This window comes from Rhamphochromis sp. 'chilingali', assembly GCF_963969265.1.
Source record: "Rhamphochromis sp. 'chilingali' genome assembly, chromosome: 20".
In the NCBI taxonomy this organism is placed as follows: domain Eukaryota; kingdom Metazoa; phylum Chordata; class Actinopteri; order Cichliformes; family Cichlidae; genus Rhamphochromis; species Rhamphochromis sp. 'chilingali'.
Window position 1 is genome coordinate 12,995,594 of NC_137947.1, and position 21,121 is coordinate 13,016,714.

Consider the following 21,121-nt stretch of genomic DNA (forward strand, 5'->3'; position numbering starts at 1 on the left):
TATATATGTGTAGCAACTTATACACACACACATACAGATAAGTCTGCTCTGGTACAAGCTGTGACTTGAAGTCAAGTAATACAAGCTCAGTTACATCCATTCAGATCAATATACAGTACTGTGAGAAGATATAAAACACTTTTTCTTTATTTTAGTTTTGACTTAGGGTTTCAGCATATTAGATTAGAAATAAAATAGATATGAGGGCAATTTAAGAACCTTTTATAACCCTACCAGTTTAAATGGTGAGAAAGTCGTTTAAGAAATAAAGTTGTCATATGTAAATATTTCCTCTCACAAGTCCAGCAAATGACTGAAGTCTATATCCTCCCAAGACTAATGTGGTGGGTGTCTGTCTCTTATGTGTTATTGCTCTTCTGGGTCACACAAACAGCCACCTTTACTTTTACTTATTGGATTTTCTCTTTAGTGCAGTCTTCGAGTGAAACGTTTGCTCTCCTACACACAAAGATTTCACCATTTTCAATCCTAATCCTCTGTGTCTTTATTGGCCCTGCTTGTACGAGTTGGATCACTGTCCTAAAAATGCTGCATTGTGTGAACACTAAACAATGATGCCAGAAAGGGCAGCAGTTCCTACATCATTAGCACAGCATTCATTTAACCACCCGGAAAAATCATGGAGATTTTAACCTCAGAGTCTCATGGATTATTCCTTTCAACTGCTGAATAAAAACAACTTCACTGCTTCGTTGATGCTCACGATTCACAAGGCTTGATGAGTAACACACTTCTGTACATTAGACTGAATATTTCAAATTGGCAAGTCGGACATTCACCAAGTAAGTCTTGATATGAAAGATCCAAATGATAGCACATTAAAACTGATTATGAAGGTGCTTGTATCATATTACATTTCTTGAATCATGAATATCACAAGGCATCTTAAGCCAAAGCTGCTTGTTCATGGTCCACACACAAAAACCACTGAGATGGGTTATAAGAAAAGCACATCAGCTCAGAGAAATAATTCTCCCTGCATAAGGCAATTAGGCAATACAGGAGCATCAACAAGAGCAATCAGAGGAAAACTTGACACAACCAAGTTGAATGTCAGTCAGATGAAGAGTCTCTGGTTGTGACTGTACAACTGTTGCATGGTTGCTGATTTCTCTCTCAGACAAGTCATTTTCTCAACAAGTATCGGGCAAAACAATGTACTTTATAAGCAGTAACTTGATAAAAGAGATGTGTGAAGATGTAGTGATAGCCGAGGTAAAACCAAGTTCTTTACACAGACTTTCTAGAGGTGATCTTTGTTCTCATTTACAGAACTGCAGCTGCACAATCCCACTTTAAAAAGAGTATTGTGCAAAGGCTCTGCATTTTACTTATTTGGCAAAAATAAATGTAAGATTAGCCGTTTATAATTATAAAGCACATTATCTCTGAGTGTGGTGCGTTCATTAAAACATTAATTACTGTAATGAATCTGCGTTTTAGCACTAGCCTAAAATATAAAATATTAAAATGTTGAATTGCTTCATTACAAGGGAGTGGGATCCTTTCAGGGCACTAATAAAGCTATTACACGAATTTCCATGGGCACCTAGCTGCAGCGATGCTCTTATCAGAGCCTTACCCAGCTGGCACAGGGAGGACAGGGATGCTGGTGTCTGTAGCACAGGCAATGCTGAGGAGGGAAGGAGATGAAAGAAGGCAGAGGAGTTGGTCAGAGATACCTCCAATCAGCCCCAGGCTATGCCCTCAGCTCTGTTCTGATGGCCTCCTACACTGTCAGACTCCTGCAACTATATCACACAAATTTCTAATAACTACTGATATCTTTTCTTGCGTTCCTCATTAAGCAAACTTCTGGCTTAACCCATGAGTTGTGATTCAGTTGAAAATTCATATGATATTTAATTTGTGGAGGACATTACAGAAACTGCTCAATTATAGTTTTATATAGTTTTTATCCAGTATTTTACACTACCCAGTACTTTGGTCTATTAATACCATGAAGTTTAGTCTGTTTTTTTTTTTCTTTTTGGTCATCTTTACTTTTACTTATTACCCACACCTTCAAATGGTTTAAGCTTTTTATACACCTGTAAAAGCCCTCCAGTTTATTCGCCTGATAAATGAAAACTCAGTTTACTAAGATTTAATGAGAACATGATTGGATTGCTAATCCTTCAATGAACCTGTATTTCCCACACATTTCCAAATTGATGCAGCTGTCATCATCAGTTCGTTTTAGCTCTCTAAAAATTTCACCGGATCGTTAATGACCGACCTCAGATACATGTAAATGCGATTGGACAGACTAGCGCGTTACAAGCGTGAATGTTTGTGACGTATATTCAAATAGAATTGCTGAGTGATAGATCCCCTCTGTGGCGCCCTTTGAGGGGGGTAAGCTTTCAATGGGTTTGTGATAGAGTTGATTAAGACAGATATTTTATATAATATTGTGGATGACATGTCTTCAAATTGCACCCACATTCAAAGGGAACGATCTACTACTAACAAGTAACATAAAACTCGAAGTTTGATTATCAGATTTTCTCTGCAGCTGTAAACAACACCTTCCTTAGACTTACTGTCAGTCTCATATCAGCTTTTTATGAACTGTACTCCCCAGACTTCCAAAACATCAGAAGAGACATATTTGTTTGTGCTCTTGCGTCTGTTGCTTCTGCTACAGAGCGCCAGATTTGGAATATTAACTAATGTTTTGGTATCGTTCCAGACATCAATTACAGATCATCTGTGCTAATGAGCTTCAGTTTCCTTCTGCTGCGAGAGTGCAATGTGTAAGGTGTGCTGAAAAGAACATCAAGCAGCACAAGAAGCTGATTGTGTAATTGAACTTGGATATCGGTTTATTTTACCTGACAAATAAGCTTAACTCTGTGTGAGTGTTTTTTTTTTCCTGCATGCAATTTAAGACTCTAAGGCTCTGGTGTAGTACAAAAAGGGGCCCTTGGAGTAAAGCCCCTTACAAAAAAGCCTAAACAGGATTGTTTCATCGTTTAATATAGCCACACTAATACACCCGAATCAACAAGTAAGTTTGCACTCCTTATATTTAACTAAGAGAAGATTTCATTATAAAGGCTATAAAGGAATACAGTGTGTCCAGTAGTTCTTACTCTGAGCAGAGGACAAAGGTAGAAACTCACTTTGGTTACAATGGAAAGGTTTTTCTTATTTAACAAAAAAAATAACATCCCCTTTTGCAGGTTTAAGGTGAATAATGTCCAGGAGGTGTTCGCTAAATGCTTCAGCTAAACTGCACTCAAAGCAACATTGAAATATTTTCAAAAGGCAGCCAAAAACGATTTAAAATAAGAAAGGAAACCGACTTGTCCTGATGAAAGGAGTTATACAACATTGCCTTTACATCTGTTATTGATGCAAAAACCACATTTTATTCAGTTTATTCACCCAGTAAATAAAAACTTAGTTGGCTAAAATTTAATGAGAACATGATTGGATTGCTAGCCTTTCAGTGAACCTGTATTTCCCACACATTTTCCAAATTGATGCAGCTGTCATAACAACATCAGTTCAATTTAGAAATCTATAAATTTCACCGGATCGTTAACAACTGACCTCAGACTCGAATAAAAGTGTTTTGATAGACTACAGAGTTAAGTGGAAAAAGAAGTGTGTGAATGTTTGCAAAGCAGTAAAATGGATTAAAACATATTATTAAATGAATGTACTTCTTTGACATTTATTTTGAAAATAAATTGTTCAGTGCAAAATCATGCAGGGGGATGCTCATGAAATGACTTTTCTGGTGATATTATGAAACATTGATAGCAAGATCTGGTCTTAGAATTGTGAAAGTAGTTAAATATCGCTAAAAAAAATTCCTAAAAGACTTTTTGCATCAATAAAATAAAATAAATTTTTAAAAATCAATGTAGAAAACTTTAGGTTAAAAATGGAATATAAAAGTCAAAAATCGCTTTATTACTGAAAAACTTAATAAATAAACAAGACAGAAGCCAGGAACAGAAACCGAGAACTTAAAGGAAAAAACGAGGACCTAAGTACACACAAAGTAATTATGGAGAACGGAAACAGCTGGGGTAAGCAAGACACAGGTGAAAAAAATCTAATTAATGAGATAAGGGGAAGCAAAACTATACACAATGCACAAGAGATGAGGGACTATTAAAATAAAACAGGATGTAACAAATTCTAAAACCACACTAAGACATATGGACTTGGCACAGCTGGGGAGATGGTAAAAAGAGGTAAACAAACATGGAAATAAGACTGACTTCCACAGGAGACACTGAGGAAAAGATACTTGGGACAAGACTAGGACACAAAAGGGAACTAGATAATCAAACAAGAAACCATAAGGCTGTGGAGCTCAAACACAAATCTCATCATAAGACTGAACCTAAAGACCTGCAGAACAGGAGCGCAGAACTTATACAAAGTTAATCAAAACAATAAAAACCCAAAACATCCCAAAAACTCCAAACCTGGGAGCATGACAGAACTCAGGGAAACCCTTCTCTGTGCTGTTTTCATGCTCACTCCATGATTGTGCAGGACTTCTCCTGGTGTTTCTGTTTGTACTGCAGTTGAAAAAATATACTATGTTATAGCTATAGTGACTGGCTACTTATATCCTATAATGCTGTCACTACTACTTACCTATGGGTGTAATAAACTTCAAAGTTAAGTTTAGAGTTAGGGTCTCTGTGTCAATGTGGCACATTTCAGATTAATCTACAATTATAATGGATAGCGGGACACATCCCTGCTAGATTCCATCATTCTTTTCTGAATTCAATAAAACAAAAGCATTTTCTATTTATTATACTTTCACTCTAGGCTGGAGTCTTTCCCCTAGACTTAGTGGATTGGCATTGTTTTCTCCTATGTGTCATCTTCCCTGGGTTTTTGATGGATCACTCCTCTTGGTAAACAATAAAGTGTATCAAGGAGCAAAGATGGTGAGAGATTGAATACATTGGGAGGAGCTGATTACCTCTTATCTTTCTCTTTCTCTGGAGTGAGAGGGCACAGTTTTCTAAAGGACCCTTAGACTCATCTGTACTCGGCTCGAAATAAAATTTGGCATGCCCTCAAAGACTGTGAAGTTGGCTGCTGGGCAAGTAGAAAAGCAATACTCACTGTGACCAGAAATGTGTGCTTCTATGCCAGAAGGTGGAATTTGGATGTTTATGAAATTTCTCTGGAGAAAAATTCCTAATAGTAAAACCAAACTGAACATGCCAAAAAATAACAGCTAAAAACACAACTGAATTTGGATTAATTCAAAATTAGTAATATAAGCTGCATGACAATGATACCTATTATGGAACCATTTACAAAAGGTGATGAACTCTGTTTTTGACATAAGCCAAGTGCTTTGTTGGATAGTGCCCATTGTTTTAGTGTTTAATTTCAGTTCAAGCCACACTATTTCCACAGTATTTGTAATAACTAGCCTCTTAAGCACCTTGAGGCAACTGGTGTTGTGATTTGGCGCTATGTAAAAAAAGAGGCAAAGCAATTGAATGAATGATTTCTAGTGCCCGTAGTGTTAAACTAACTGGAGAACACATTAGATGATCACCGAACCTCTCCTTCTTCTCTGGTCAAACAAACAGGTAACACACAGTGGCAGGGTGTTTATCACCATAGCAGGCTGGAGGGTGATCTGAGTTTAGATCAGATCAGCTATGTTATGAATACCTCTGCGGCTGACATCCACTGTCAGTAAACTGTGTCCCTTTGCCAATTCTTACCGAGAGGATATTGTCTGTGGCACGTGGTCCTTGTCGTCCTGTGCCGTCTTTGTGTGTTCTGTGTTTTACTGGACATTCAATTTATAGTTGCCATTTCAAAAGTCAACACTAAAAATACACAGAAGTAATATTATTTTTACACAGCAAACTCATATCCAGAAAGTGTTTCAGGTGTGCATCGTTTCCAAACACTAGCTGTCATGCAGTCCTCCTACACATTTTATAAAGGTTAACGGGCACATGTCAAACTACTAGCCTACTAGCAGGCTGAGTGGCCCACAGAGGAGAAAGTCCTCACCTCCCCTCACCTCCAGCAATATGCCTTACTTGTAATGATTCTCAGGGCTGTTACTACTAGGCTTCGATTATATGGGTGCCCATAGTTGGGCTTTAAACATGCTTAGTTTACAGTTTGCTTTTCCCTTAAATATGCAGCTGAGACCTGCTGAGGGTTCATCCCATTGACATTAAGGGCCTGTTCACTGCACTTACTTGAATACATAAAAATGCCCTCTAGTTGGACATTTCCTCCAGGCCCTGTTGTTAGCAAGTCTGTCTATCCAGACACTGTGGCTTACCAGAAGTTTTACCCTAAATCTCTGGAGTTACTTACCATAAGAGCCTCCCACCAGTTCCATCACTGACCTTGTATCTTTGTGTATTAAGAAAACAACACATAATCAGAATACAGACCCCTGGGACTGCAGTAGTGATTGTTTTAAAGGTGGCTCACATCGGGCACCGTGCATGAACCCAGAGGACTGTCCCTAAAGATGGATGTTCTTGTGGCACTAAACTGTGTAATTAACACCAGGAGAGGAACTTTCATTCTAACTGAGGTGCCTGTCGTCATGATGGGTCATGATGGGTCAAATAGGGTGATGAATGCAGCAAGACTTAAACTCTGCTTTGTGCTTCATGCAAGTTGAGGTCACAGAATTGGGGGTGGTGCTGTTACCACCATTAAAGGACAAGTGCAAACTGTGAAGAAGTGACTCACTCTTCACACCTTTGTAAAACATGGATACTTTCCCAGGGTCTGGCCTCCAACGACATAAAGTTTGTGGAGTGATTCTCCTGTGTACTTACACCAGTGGCGGCTCCTGAAAAAAATCTCAGGGGGGGCAATTTTTATGATATCGACTAAAATGACCCATTTAATGAGTACATCAAACAACACAATTTTAATTTAAATTTAAAATGAACAACCATATTCTGGCCATTTGTATAGATTTGTAAAAATGAACATGAACAGATTTTTTTTTTTTTTTTTGAATGAATGAAAAATAACTATTGAAAACAACAACTGTAAACTGATTGGGGGGGTGGGCTAAAGAGAGAAAGAGAGAGGGATGGAGAAAGAGAGTAAATATGGTTAAGGGTTCTTATTTGTACAAGAACTTTGCTCGTCTGTCTTTCTGAGTGGCAAATTTCTCGATGACCCTGGTGTTGAAATCAGGAAGTTCTTGTGTGAGTTTTTTCTCTATGGACAGCATAGCCAGAGCGTTGAGCCGATCCTGAGCCATATTGTTTCTCAGGAAAGTTTTTATCCTCTTTAAAGTAGAGAAACACCTCTCCGATTCTGATGTTGTCATTGGTGTGGTGATGAGGATGTTAAGAAGACTTACAGTTTCGGTGAATGTGTCTTGAAGGTTGTTTTCCATCAGAACCTGATAGAGCGCCAGCGCACCACTACAACTCTGAAACTCCTCGTTGTCGTAGATCAGGGACAGTTCTGTTTTAAGTCTGGCTTTGTCCAATGAGGGATAGGCTTCCACTGTGGTTTGTAGTGCTGCATCTGGAAAATTTTTGCTGTGTTGTTGGAACAAGTCTCCTTGCAACAGAGTGGCGCTGACAAGGTGCTTGGTGAAAGAAAACCTCTCCTTGGCATGGCTCATAATGGTGTCGCACACCTATCCAATAATATATAATTGGTAAGAGTTAGATTCAGTGGTAAGACTTTGGCACATGTCTCATGTTAATCATTATTCTGAAAAAAAAAATCTGTCCATAACAAAACAAAACAGTCATGACCACTATATCAAATGACATCTGACAGCATCGTCATTAGATTTTATCTGATGATCCGATTTAAATCAGACCAAGCAGCTAGTGCTTACCTCCAGTGCCAAATGGTGTTGCCTGTCTTCCCCCAATGTTCTCCGTCTCTTTGTGGGTGGGTCTTGAACAGGTCCCCTGTACTCCTCATCCACAACCAGATTAGGAAGTGCCTCCCTGATCCAATACATAAGTTTCATTAATGGCTTCTGAAAACTGAATAGGGATATATTAACCAAACACAAACCAAACAAAGGTTGTGTTCTAATTACCGGGAATTACCGGATTTAATTAATAACCGGACCTGGTTTAATGGCTGGGGGAAAACCAGTGCAAGTAAATAAAGGCCCTGGCCATAATTTCAGGAAATAGCCTATGGTATAGGCTACATCAAATCATTACTGGGAATATACTTCATCAAATATACTTAATCAAATATTTTTCATAAAATTACTTCAAAGGCTGATATAAATCAAAATTATCTGAATTCCATTAAACATTTAAGTCACAGAACACAGAATATATGCAGAGAATTTGATAGAATCTATGCATAGATAATTAACATTTATTCTAGGTTACATATTTATGCTTTTATGCCTACCTGATAGCCTGCATGCGGCTGATGAATGTCTGGGTGATCCCTGCGATGGTGACAGAATCGATGTTTCTCTTCTGTAGGTGGTTATACAGCATGTCTACATGTGGCATTATCTTGTGAAACAAGGCCAGGAAAAAACAGAAAGCTTCGTCTTCCAGCATTCTCACGAAACCACCGGCATCTCTCTTTGTAGGGGCATCAAATCCTTCACTGTTACGGATGGTCTGAAAACACCTCACCAGATCGTCTTTATGTTCATACACTGTATTCACAGCACGACTGTTGAAGTTCCAACGGGTTGCCGATGCACTTGGAAGTCGGTGCGCCACCACCTCGTCAAGCACTGCAGTCCTCTTGCTCGATTTAGTAAAAAAAGAAGCGAATCCTGCTATGTCGGAAAAAAAGTGACTGATTTGAGGGATGTGGGAGGTTGCTTGTTGCATTACCAGGTTTAACTGATGGGCATAACAATGTACGTAGTGAGCGTTAGCATAAATGTCCTGTATCTTACGCTGCACTCCTCCAGTGGTACCCCTCATTACAGCGGCCCCATCGTAGGCCTGGGCGATCAACTTTCTCTCTTGTCCCTGGGGGAGGATGAAGCGCAGCCTCTCCGATAAGGCACTGGCTATTGCATCTGCACAAGCATTGGGTAGCTTGATGAATTCAAAAAAACGCTCTTGAATACGGTTTCGTTGGTCAATGTATCTTAGCACCATGACTAACTGACAGTGTGTAGAAATGTCAGTGGTTTCATCAGCTTGAATGGCTAAAAACTTCGCTGCCTTTACTTCTTCCACGATCCTTTCTCTCAGAACTGCCAACATGCAATCCAGGATCTCGTTCTGGACTGTTTTCGAGGTGCCTTTAAATACAGTAGCATTTTCAAGGTGTTGCCTCAAGTCGTGATCAATTGATGCCATCAAGTCGACTAAACCTCTAAAAATCCCTGGATTGTCTGAGGAATCACTTTCATCATGTCCCCGCATTGCTAGCTCAAAAGCACCACAAAACTTAATACAATCGATGATTTTAGATAAAATATGACGGTTTTTATCTACCTCTTCGTTGTGCCTTCTTAAAGCAATCCGATGTCCATCATCTAGCTGCGCCGCTATGCTAGTTTTCCCTAGCACAGCTAGCTTTACACTGTTGTCCATATGAACTCGTGAGCTTTCATGTTTCTTGATTCGTTCGGAGAGGTGCTTTAAGTCGGTTTGTCCAGATTGTGTCCACGTCAAATCACACTTGTCACTTTTGAACAGTATGCACGGGAAACAAAAAAGTGCATTAGCTGTTCCACAGCCTGTCAGCCACGACTTGCGCTGGAACCAACTCCGACAAAAAGTCCTGTTGTATGCTTTTGACTTCTCCTTCGTTGCCTGGGTTAGTTGAATTTCGGGCTTGTCAGGTCCCAACTCTTTAACTTGCAGTTTTTCTGCCATTGTCCTTCTGGCAAAAGGGTAGGTTAGAAGCGATCTAACCGAATTTGGGGGAGGCTGTGCCTCAACCGTTAACAATACCGCTGCCATCGTCTCTCTCTGACCTTATAGCTCACTTAGGCTACTGACTGAGGTAAAATTCTAGAACAGCAAATCTTCGCGCGTTTTCTGCAGGGGCGCAATTTTAAGCGCCCCCAAACCATTTAATTCAGCGACGCTGATAGGTCAAATATTTATTATTTTCCCCTGGCAACCATTTAATGATAGGCTATTTCGCTGCATATCAAGGGCGCTTTGACGAGCGCCCCAGAAGAAGAAAAACACCGTTTGTTGGTTGAACTTTAATGAGTCAGCTGGTGAAAATGTTAAAATACGCCTGGCTGTATATGGGCACACACATAGTAAAACTATCATTGATGAATTTTTTAAAAATATATATTTTTACTCCTCCACATTTGGGGGGGCGGAGCCCGAGCGCCCCCTATGGGCCAGCCGCCACTGACTTACACTCATGATGCAGCTGACTTGAGTGTCTCATTCTGCCCTTTCTCCTTACCCTTGTCTCCATCTTCCTTGCTCCCTTCCCTTACTCTGTCCTTCCATTTATAGGAAGCCTTAATAAAGGCTAATAGTTTTCCCCAGAGTTAGGGAGTAATGAAGTACAAATACTTTATTACTGTACTTAAGTAGAACTTAAATAGTACTTTAGTTATCAGGTATCTGTACTTTATTTTAGTAGTTCTTATTCTGACAACTTTTTACTTTTACTCCCTACATTTTTAAATAAATATCTATACTTTCTACTTCTTACATTTTCAAAACAGGTTCGTTACTTTTGGCTTAACACATTTGAGGGGAATTATTATTTCTCACCACTGTGAGCCTGAACAGTAACACATGAAAGGCAATGCCGTTTGTGTAGTAATCACCAGAGGATATTGCATAAAAAGAGATGAAAGATTCAAAACTGTGTCATAGTCTGGGTTTACAGTCAGGCGGCGTTTTGGTTTGTTTTTTTTTTTTGGCACAACACCTGAAAGACTGCAGGTGTCCATAAGCTGCGCTTGCGGTACTTTAGCATCTAGCTAGCTAAGACGAGCGAACATAAAGTGAGCAACTTGAAGCATTTCTATCAGCTCAGCAAACACACAAACTATTTATGTGCAGTTTGTCGCACAGTGTGTTGCTAGCTAAAGGCTGCTGTATTTCACATGGAAAGAAAAGAAAGTAAGCTAACGACACTCAGAGATGGAGAAAGATAAGAAAGGCAGGATAGGAAGAAGGGGTTAGATTTAAAGGTGAAGACTGCTCAGTGGAACCACCTTATTTTTTAAATCACATATTGGGTCTGCACATGTAACATTATTCATGTTGTGAAGTGTGCTGCAAAACAAACTGAGGTAGAGTAACTGTGTCATCTAAAGGTTGCATGAAAATACTCTGCAGGTTAGAGCAGGATAAACAGGTTAGATTGCTGTACCGTGATGGGTTTAGATCAGCTGATCAGAGCCTGTACATTATTGTGCATTATGATTCTTTTCCCCGCGCTGAGCCATTTCAACCAATTTTAGGCATCTACCACCTGCTGAATCCCACTTTAACCTCTTCCCTGCTCATTTTCTTTTTAGAGGCAAAGTCACCCTCTACAATGTAGGCAACAGAAAACAGTTATTTTTTTCAATTTCCCCTTTTCTCTGCTCATGTTCTGCTTATCTGATTCAAGCTGAGACTATTTATTACACTTAAAATGTAATACTAAAGTTTGTATTTACATCTGATAATAATATTTTAAGGTTACAAGGTTCAGTTAGCTTTTCATAAAAATAGCTGGTAGATGTCCTCCAAAGACTTACTTTTTTATGATGAGTACATTTCAGAGCCTGTACTTTTTTACCTTTACTTGAGTAAAGAAGTTGAACTAGTATTCCAACTTTCACTGGAGTACTTTTAACACCACCTGAATGCATATATTTCCTGGCCCTTCTTTTTCATCATTATTTGTACTTTTTGTTCAGATTTTGTGTGAACTAGAAATGCTTGTTAACAATGCAGTGTCTAGCTACAGTCCAATAAAAGCCCCAAAAACCTCCATGCAAACAAAATAAAATAAAACACAAATGATGTGACATGAAATCTTGACATCAGCCCTGACAGTTTAACAGTGTTTTTTTTTTTTTTCTATCAAGCTTTCCATTAATCATGATTAGTGGGGGGAGTGGACCAGTAACTGCAGCTCTCTCTGTTTGAGATGCCCATAAGGGTCTGACCTGTTTACTACCTTCACTGCAGCTCTGTCTGCCGTGCCTAACAGAGTTATCCATCTCTCAGCCAGCATCCTGCACCCACTCTCCTGTTTTCCTAATGATCACCTCCCCTCAAGCACTAACTCACCATGGAAGGAGGTGGAAATGTGATTTTTTTTTTCTCACTGCCTGACTTACAATTTTCGCCTTCTCTTTATATGTCTATATTTATACAATGTGCTAAGTACAAATGCATTCACACAATGTTCAAAATTCCTGGTTCTCACCTTAAGTACATCAATAAAAAAGGTGAAACCGTGACCTTAAGAGGTATGATAAACACAGAATGGGCTGTTCAAACAGGCTTGGGGTGTTGTCCTTTTTATAGCTTACACTGAGTGTCTCCATGCTCTGCTGCACAACTGCGCAGACGTTGTTGAAATCCTTTGTCACGGAATTGATTTGTGCGTCTCTCATTCTCATTTAATGACTCTCTCCTTTTCCTCTTCCTTTGTGAATCCTCTCCTTGCTGGTAATTCGACGTGACAGGTGTGGTTCCTGTTCCTGTGCTGAGGTGAGAGGCAAAGCTCGGAACTGGCAGCGGCGCTGGTTGTCTAAGTTGGTTTAGCTTTATCCCTGTATCTGCATTAAAGCGAGAGGTTGTGGCTATAAACTCAAAGTGCCAGCAAATTTGGCTCAAATCAATTGAATGACGGCTACATGCTAAGTTGCAGAGAAGACCATTTATATCTTAAAGGAAAAAAAATAATTTGAGTATATACCACTGTTGCTATGCCAGCATTTTCTCAGATAGGTAGGACTTAACTTTAATCACAGTTAACTGTGTATTCCAATTACACCTGCTAGTGTCATGTGTGTGCAAAGTGCGCATGCCTTTTTTTTCTTGCGCTAATCAAATCTGGGTTTAATTTGTTTTCTTCTCTTAGGATTCAGGTTGAATGTGGCTTACATTGTTGGTTCAGTGACTTGTATAGTGAAAGAAGGCTGAGCAAGCAAGAAGTCTAGTATTATCCACCACAGTCTCCGTGGTGGAAAAGGAATAACATGCTGCAATCTGATTTTATTTTTTGTAGCAGAATGGGACAATCAGCGTAAAGATACAGCAGTATTCATTTGCATCATAAAGTGGAGTGGGAAGGTTGTAGAAGCTTTTCTTTTTTTCCCCTCTTTCTGCTGTCTGGTTTGCTGAAAAGTTGGATGTGAGTCAGTCATTAAGCTAGTAATGCTTTTCAGACGTTAAACTGAGCTTAAACTCAATATGCCCAGAAAGTTACATCAAGAATCCAGCTTTCTTCTTTCCTATTTACTTTGTTTTTTTCTCGATTAGCTGTTTTGTGACAGCAATTCTTCCTTTATGGCATGTCAGAGAAATAAACATCACATCATCAGTGTAGTAGCATTAAATACAGAAATCTTCAAACAACATAATATAAATAAAAGCTCAAAAGACAACCTACCTGTCACATGTGGATCAAAGTGTGAACTATTTGATGAGTCTTAACCCACCCATTGTGCACTGCAGAAGGAGCAAAGCTATTGTAAATCGTGTGCAGCAGCGGTGGTGACTGATTTGTTCGCAACAGATGTTCAAGCCTCAAACGATCCCTTGATTGTTCCTCCACCATTTCCCAGAGGCTACGATACACAGGCTGGAAACCCACAAATAGCTCCAGCTAAATAAACATCAGCTGAATGTCAACCTGATTGTCTCTGAAACCTGTTTGTTCTTTAAATGGATTTGGGATTCACTGTGGCATTTACTTATTGTAGCAAGTTATTAATGCTCTCTCAATATTACACCAATAACTTTGGAAATTCAGATTAGGTCTATAGCTTGCCGTCAGCAATTTTCTATATGATTCATCTTCGCTCTGTGCTGAGGAGCACTTAGATATCTTTATGGATAAATTGTAAGTTTAAGGGTATAATGTAGTAGCACATTTAAATGCCGCCTTTCGTTTAAATAATTATGTAATCCTAGCATGGTCCAGAGCATGAAAAAGCTCACTGGATCCTATGTGGAGCAACATAACATCTTTACAGCTTCAGTGCTGTGTAATTGGAATCAGCCTTCAAAAAGGACCCACTGGGAGATCCAAACGAGAAGAAGCACTCAGTTTGCGTTTGACTGGGGTTGGGGGGGGGGGGGGGCAGATCCCTTGATCAAACCCTCTTTTAACCTCAAAAAGGGGTGATGAAGGGTGACCACAGGGGTGTCCATTCTGAGCTCTTGACTGCTGCCTTTGGAAGGTGGTTGTTATGGGATACAGGCCAACCCAGTGCAATCTGCTCCAAAGGCACATCTCACACATACTCTGCCTCGATGATGACCTGATTTAAAGGCTGCCCTCCACTGTTTTTCAACCTGGTTGTGTGTGTATTTTCCTTAACCCAATTTAGTCTTTCAGTGTAAGACACAGAGAGGCTAATGACTAGCCTAAGCTGCAGGCAAATGGACCATATTGATGCAGTCTTTGCTTTTATGGGTGCAAACTTCCCTTTATTTGGATTTCAAAGGGCAAACTAAATAAAAATGTAAAAAAAAAAAAAACACTGTAAGACTTTGGACACTTTAAAATACCATAAACTGAAATCATTTATCTCCTACTGCTGAAAATATACAGAAGGAAATTGAAAGATTTACATTAGGATTATTGTGCAAAGACAATGTAAACACTAATAAAGACTAAGCTTTCACAGAAGCGTTCGAGGCAGCGTTCTAGGTACATGCTGAGGACTGGTGCTGAAGGTGAGCAACATTAAGAAAATGCTTGTCCTCAGGCAGGTTCTCAGGATTTGCAATCTGCACAGATATTTTCTATAACTGGGTAAAAGCGAAGAGAACATTACTGGGTTGTGTTTACTGGGACACATTAGATGATGGAAGGCCAGAAACATGTAAGTAATCTCTTACTACGTTAACTGCATAAGAAGATTGGGAATACATAAAAGATTCAGCGAATCTAGCTCTAAAGAGCAAGGTGAGAACAACATCTTTATGTAGGAATTTCATATAAGCAAAAGCTTGTGATTTAGGCTAACTGGTCACGTTTGTGCTGACAGTTAAATGAGAAAACTGATACAATGCTTACATGTGTCTGCATAAGCCACAGCAAGGAAACAGTAAGTAACAGTATTGGCAAAGCACAACTATTTTGTTACACTGTTGTCTTAAACGGCATGTTCAAGTAATACAGTGGTTACATTTATGACCTCATGTTTATATTATAAACACTCATTAACCACTTTATTAGGTAAACCTGTCTATGCTAAGACTAATATCTAATCTGTTTATCACATGGCAGCAATGTGGTGCCTTTAGCCATGTAGCCATCGTCAAGACAACCTGCTGAAGTTCAAACTGAGCATCAGAATGGGCAGAAAGGTGACTTAATTGATTCTGAACTTGGCATGGTTTTTGGTGCCAGACGGGCTGCTCAGAGTTTTTCAGTAACTGCCGATCGCTTGGTTTTTCCCACATGACCATCTGTAGGGTTTACAGGGAAAATGTCCAGTAAGTGGCAGTTCTGTGAGAGAAAGTGCCTTGTTGATGGCAGAGGTCAGTAACAGTAACAGTAACTTCAACAATTATTCATTACAACCATGGTATGCAGAAGAGTATCTCTGAATCTACAAGGTTGGCTGCCAAGTTTCAACAGAATTTGTTGTAAACAACATGAAAGAATGGTTCCCTCCTTTCCCTATATTAATGGTTCAAGCTGATGATGATGATGTAATACTGCACAAGCTATTTACTTGCCTGGAATTGTTGCCAAAATCTCAGATTTTGTGACACGATGTCACAAGGTCATATTAAACTGGTTTCCTGAACAAGACAATGAGTTCATTGTACTCAAAGCATATCGTATAAAGACCTTTGAAGGCTCAAGTAGAGTCAAAAATCACTATTTACCATTTAACTTTGTAATGTAGTGGAATGAGAGGTCCACGTCTTCGATGTGCAACCGACAAATCCACAGTAACTGTGTGATGCTATCATGTCAATATGAAGAAAAACCTTCCTAAAATATATTTTGTTCCCTTTTGCACAAAAAATGATTGAAAAACAAAGTTAATGACATTAGAACACTGTACAGTATCTCTCACTGAAACACTATAGGCATGAAAAACAACTGACTCGGTGACAGTGACAAATATATTAAGTGGTCTATATTGTATTATAAGAAATTAAATCTTAGCAAACCCATCACAAGTTTTAGTGTTGCTGTTCTGTAGTGAATATGGAGAACAGAACAAGAGAAAGCTACAGAGATTCTAGTTCTCATATCTCTTGATCCTCTTCACTCTTTAAAAACATAAGTAAAACTAATTAAAAGAGGTTATGCATATGACAAATGCAAGTTATATCAGCAATAGAGAAATGTAAATAGTCTTTTGTTTGTCCTTCGTCACATTGAGCCTCTGGAGAAGGTGATCGTTTGCTTGCTCTTTCTGAGCTGTCATGAGAAAAGCATCACTGCTGCTGCTTCTGCTGCCTCCAGACTCCAAGCAGGGCAGGCTGCCGCCAAATTGATAAAGTGAGCCATTTTGCACACGGGCAAGATTACTCTCAAGGACAGAGATTAAAGTGGCTTGTGTTTGAGTTGTAACCCCCTCCAACACACATATACACATGCACGCAAATGTGTATTAAGCAGAGGTAGAGAGAAAAGAACAGGTGCTTGCATTGAAACTGATACTCTGAATCTGTTATTTTGTACCATGATCACATCATTATAATGTTAAAAAACAACTTACATCGTTGTACAAAAGTCTTGAGAAACCACTCATTTCTTTGTATTTTGTTTCCAAGGAGCCAGTCTTGTCTTCTTTTTTTTTAATGGGTCCAGGCTTTCTGAAGCCATTGGCTGCTTTTTCCACAGATTTTCAGTTTCAGTCCTTGTATCTAACCATCTTCACAGGAACCTTTTTTTGTTTGTTTGTTTTGTTTTTGTTAAACCACTTAACACTGACCCATGAATCATTCAAGCTTAAAACTTACCAACTCAGGGGATAATGAGTTTTATTTGTTAAATGTTATATTTAGGCACTTTGTTAGTAGCAACCTGTCACAAAAATACATCATTTGTCCACATGAAAAAAAAGCAGACCAAAGTATATGGTTTATTAAGGAAGAGGATTAGGGCCACTGGAAAAAAAAAAAGTGGGCACATTTTTCTTTCTTTTCCTAGAATTCTGAGGGGGCAAAAGTCAGTCAGAATTCTGAGATTAAAGTCAGAATTTAATGACTTTTTTTCAGAATTCTGAGAAAACGTTAGAATTCTGAAAAAAAAAGTCATTAAATTCTGACTTTAATCTCAGATTTCTGACTTTTTTTTTCAGAATTCTGACTTTAATCTTAATATTCTGAGAAAAAAGTCAAAGAGTCAAAAGTTTTCTTAGAATTCTGACTTTTTTCTCAGAATTCTGAGAATAAAGAAAGTCCAAAGTGTTTTCTAAGAATTCTTAGATTATAGTCACAATTCTGACTTAAATCTGAGTTCTGAGATTAAAGTCAGAATTCTACCAGCCATAAACTTGGCAAATCCCTGCATGGTGTGCAGTGTATCCTTAAAGACAACTGAGGAAACTGGACTAGTGGAGGACAAAAGAAGAATTGGCAGCCCTACAAAACTATCTACAGAAAATGAACAGTATCTAAAAGTCATGTCCTTAAATAAATAGTAAATAAAATCCAATAAAGACCTGACACAGGTCTTGATAGATGGATGTGGCCCTGCAGTTGATCCATCTACTGTTTTATGAAGCCTCATCATCAGAGATTTCTCGCTACCATTAGCTAAACAAATTGCAATAAGTGACAGGAATGATGAGCTGTCCTAAAATAAGCTTTAAGGTGGCTTACAGGTTTATTGGTGCCATTATGCAACATAGATTTGTCGTTGTAGAACACATTTCAGCTAATGTGTGGCCAAATAAGCTCACAGAGTGCAGCTTTCCTGGAAATTTCAATCTGATTATTGGTAAACCAAGCAATAAAATTAATTTTGACATTCATGCTATTTTTCTATATAGTTGTCATCAAATACAAGTCTAGATTTTGTTTAAAAAAAATTAGATTTTGTACTTGTGAATCTGAACGATGCTTCAAAACCACTTTTTTATTCTTTGCATTTGCAATCAAACGCCATTCAGTTGAAAATAACAAATGATGTTTTCTGATCAGACGTGACATGGATATATATTTTGCCAGTAGCTGAGGCGTTCTTGAGAGTGAAATTCCCTTTAGCACAAAGTTAACGATTAGACGCTCTTGTAAGATTCAACACAACACCCTCTCTTCCTGACTGGTACTTATCAGAGCAGAAAGCCTTAATTAATTCATGGCCGGCTGATGTTCTGCAAAGACTGGCTGAGTATAAATTATTGTGCATTGTTGAATATGTAAACAGCTGGCAACCAGATAAGTTCATATGTGCTGGGAATTCAATGGAAGGTCAGCTAGACTACAAAATAAACAATAAATTAATTGTTGTGCTGAATGTATCAAATGTTAGATATTATGGTCTCTAAAAATGCTAAAAAACCTTCATATTTAACATACTTGGAGTTAAGGACAAAGCTAAATTGTATGCTTGTAATGCTAGTTCAAATCATAATTAAACATCAAAATAATGTGCTGCTAAACATTATTTAATCCCACGTGACAGTTTTTTGAAAGATTAAATGGAAAAGTGTTTGTGGTATTTCTGTTTGATGGAACAGAGCAGCCATGAAAACGAGTCTTTGAATTTGAATATTTAATTCCGTGTAACATCAACGCTTCAGTATTATGGATTATTTTTCCAACTTTATGCCTTGTTAATGATGAAAAATATACAAAGACATTATTACAATCCTGTTGTTGCACACGTCTTGGTATTTTGTTTCTTTTTATCTTTAGTGACAGCCATTTATCCAATTATTCTTTCAGCGCACCAGCTGTCCACTAAAGGGGCCCATCTAGCTATCTATCTATCTATCAGACAATGTCTCACATTTTCTTGTGTAATTACATTTTTGGCAATTTTTCCTTCCCATCTTTGACTAGAATGGAAATCATTCCCAATACTGCCCAGAAAAGCATGCTGTGATATGATGCAGTCTTTGATATTAGTCTCTACAAACGCAACAGACCAGGATCTTGATTTGTTCACTACCTCTATGTGTTTATGTGGCCTCTGCATCCAGTTAAGAGCTACTCAGTGCAATAATTATAGCACTTCTGCTGCACCATCCTTCAGCACTCTGGAGTGTCTTTAAGCTTTTGCCCAGCGCGTTCTATTCAAATCATGAATTGGATGAGTCTGTTACACATTCCCTTGACATTAGAGCACAATTTCAAAGGACACCAGCATGCACTTAATCTGGAAATCTGTGAAGGACATCTTTAAGCCAGCCTCTCACACTGTAGGTATCACAAAATACCAGAGGCACTTTGCTCTTCTACGTGACTACTAAGCTCTGAAACCTGTCAAAATTAAACATCAGCGTTAGGGGCATTGAATTAGGGGTTCTCACATTTAATGGACAACGTCCCCCTGATGTTATCACTGCGAAAGAGGTCACCTTATACTAAAATAACACTCTGTGCTCATTTCCTCTAAAAGAAGGAAGATTTATCCATGCATAATTGAGAGTTGGACCATATGCTTCGTTATGAGTTCAAGGCAGGGTCACTCTGATAGGTCTGTGTGAACCGTGGACTGATCTCTTGTGAATATGGAGAATATGGAGGGAAAGGAAACAGAATATTCAGGGTAAAAAAAAAGCCTATTTGAAGATGACAAACCTATGCTGTATAGAGTATGTAATAACCTTTGTTTATTTAGTTTATTCAATCTGTGATTATGTGACTGTTCCCCTTGACATATTAAATCATTTGCCAGTTTTTGACACCTGCAATTTCCCACTCAAAGGATTTGCCATCATCGGGCTGTTGGTGTTCTCATGTTGCTGTAACTCGCATCAAAGCGCTAATTGTCACACCTTGTTTATAGTTGACAAATGTTTGATTGATTGGCAATGAGCCTAATAGGATCCAGCTTTGAAGCAGTGCTTGCATGCAAGGATCTTTTAGATTAGTGTGTATAGCAAAATTAATCTGTTTACCCTCAGCGTTTCATCACTGCAGAAGGGCAAAGCGAAAATGTATAGAGACTGAATGGGAGGATTCAATCTGTTTGATGTGCTTGTATGACCTGTGGACTTTTTGTATATAATTTAGTCTATAGAGTATACAGTCAGTAATGCTATGCAGTAGTCTTATCATTCAGTGAAAATGAAGTGTCCACCATCAACTTTTAAAGAAAAATGTTAAATTCACACTATTTCACTTCATTTTCTTTAAATTGAGGAACATTTTTCATGTTCAATTCCCTGCACGTGACTTTAAATATCAATATTTTAAATGAGGTTTATAGAGATATTTGTTCTGCTGAAATCCTTTTGACTCATCACCATGACCTGATCTGTGGAAAACCGGTTACGCTTCTTCTCTTTATATTATCGTCTGATCGCATCATTAACTGGTAATTAAGGGTTTTGTTCACATTACCTGTGATCCACTGAGCCAGAACAGAATGTAAAATTGTAATAGAAGATTTCTGGGATGATGAGTGCAAGTAATTCATTCCTGTTGTGTGCAATTCCAAGATAATTGGAAGGAAGGAAAATAAAATAACTAAAAATGGGGTCATAAAGAACGTACACAATCCATAATATTATTTATTTCTTAATTCTGGTGTTCATTTTGCAAAATGTTGTGAAAGACAAATTAAATGATCTATGTATAGTAACTAAAGTCTTTAGCCACTCTTCATTTCTTTAAACTTTGTTAGGAAAATTGGAGCTAAATATTGTGATTTATTAAAACATGTGCAAACATACATGGAAATGCAGTATATACTGTGAAAAAAAGAGTCTCTACAGTTCAAATGAGCTGGAAATTCAATATTTGGTGTGACCACCTTTATTCTTCAACACAGCCTGAACTCTCTTACGCAAGCTTTC

The 21,121-nt window shown here is 38.4% G+C and overlaps 1 protein-coding gene across 1 annotated transcript; it reads right to left on the reverse strand.

The window, feature by feature from the left end:
- Window positions 1–6,839: 6,839 nt before the first annotated feature.
- On the reverse strand, window positions 6,840–10,336 carry LOC308388451 (zinc finger MYM-type protein 1-like). Its single transcript, XM_080869203.1, has 3 exons — window positions 8,407–10,336; window positions 7,868–7,982; window positions 6,840–7,660 (listed from the first exon to the last, which is right to left on the reverse strand). Exons 1-3 carry the CDS (start codon window positions 9,933–9,935, stop codon window positions 7,133–7,135), a joined length of 2,172 nt encoding a protein of 723 aa, XP_080725329.1. The 5' UTR covers window positions 9,936–10,336; the 3' UTR covers window positions 6,840–7,132.
- Between the last annotated feature and the right edge of the window lie 10,785 nt (window positions 10,337–21,121).

Coding starts and splice junctions, on each gene's coding strand:
- LOC308388451 (XM_080869203.1), bottom strand. CDS start 9,935: ATGGCAGCGGTATTGTTAACGGTTGAGGCACAGCCTCCCCCAAATTCG. Junction 7,983..8,406: donor AGCCGCATGCAGGCTATCAG/GTAGGCATAAAA, acceptor GTATTGGATCAG/GGAGGCACTTCCTAATCTGG. Junction 7,661..7,867: donor AACACCATTTGGCACTGGAG/GTAAGCACTAGC, acceptor ATTATTGGATAG/GTGTGCGACACCATTATGAG.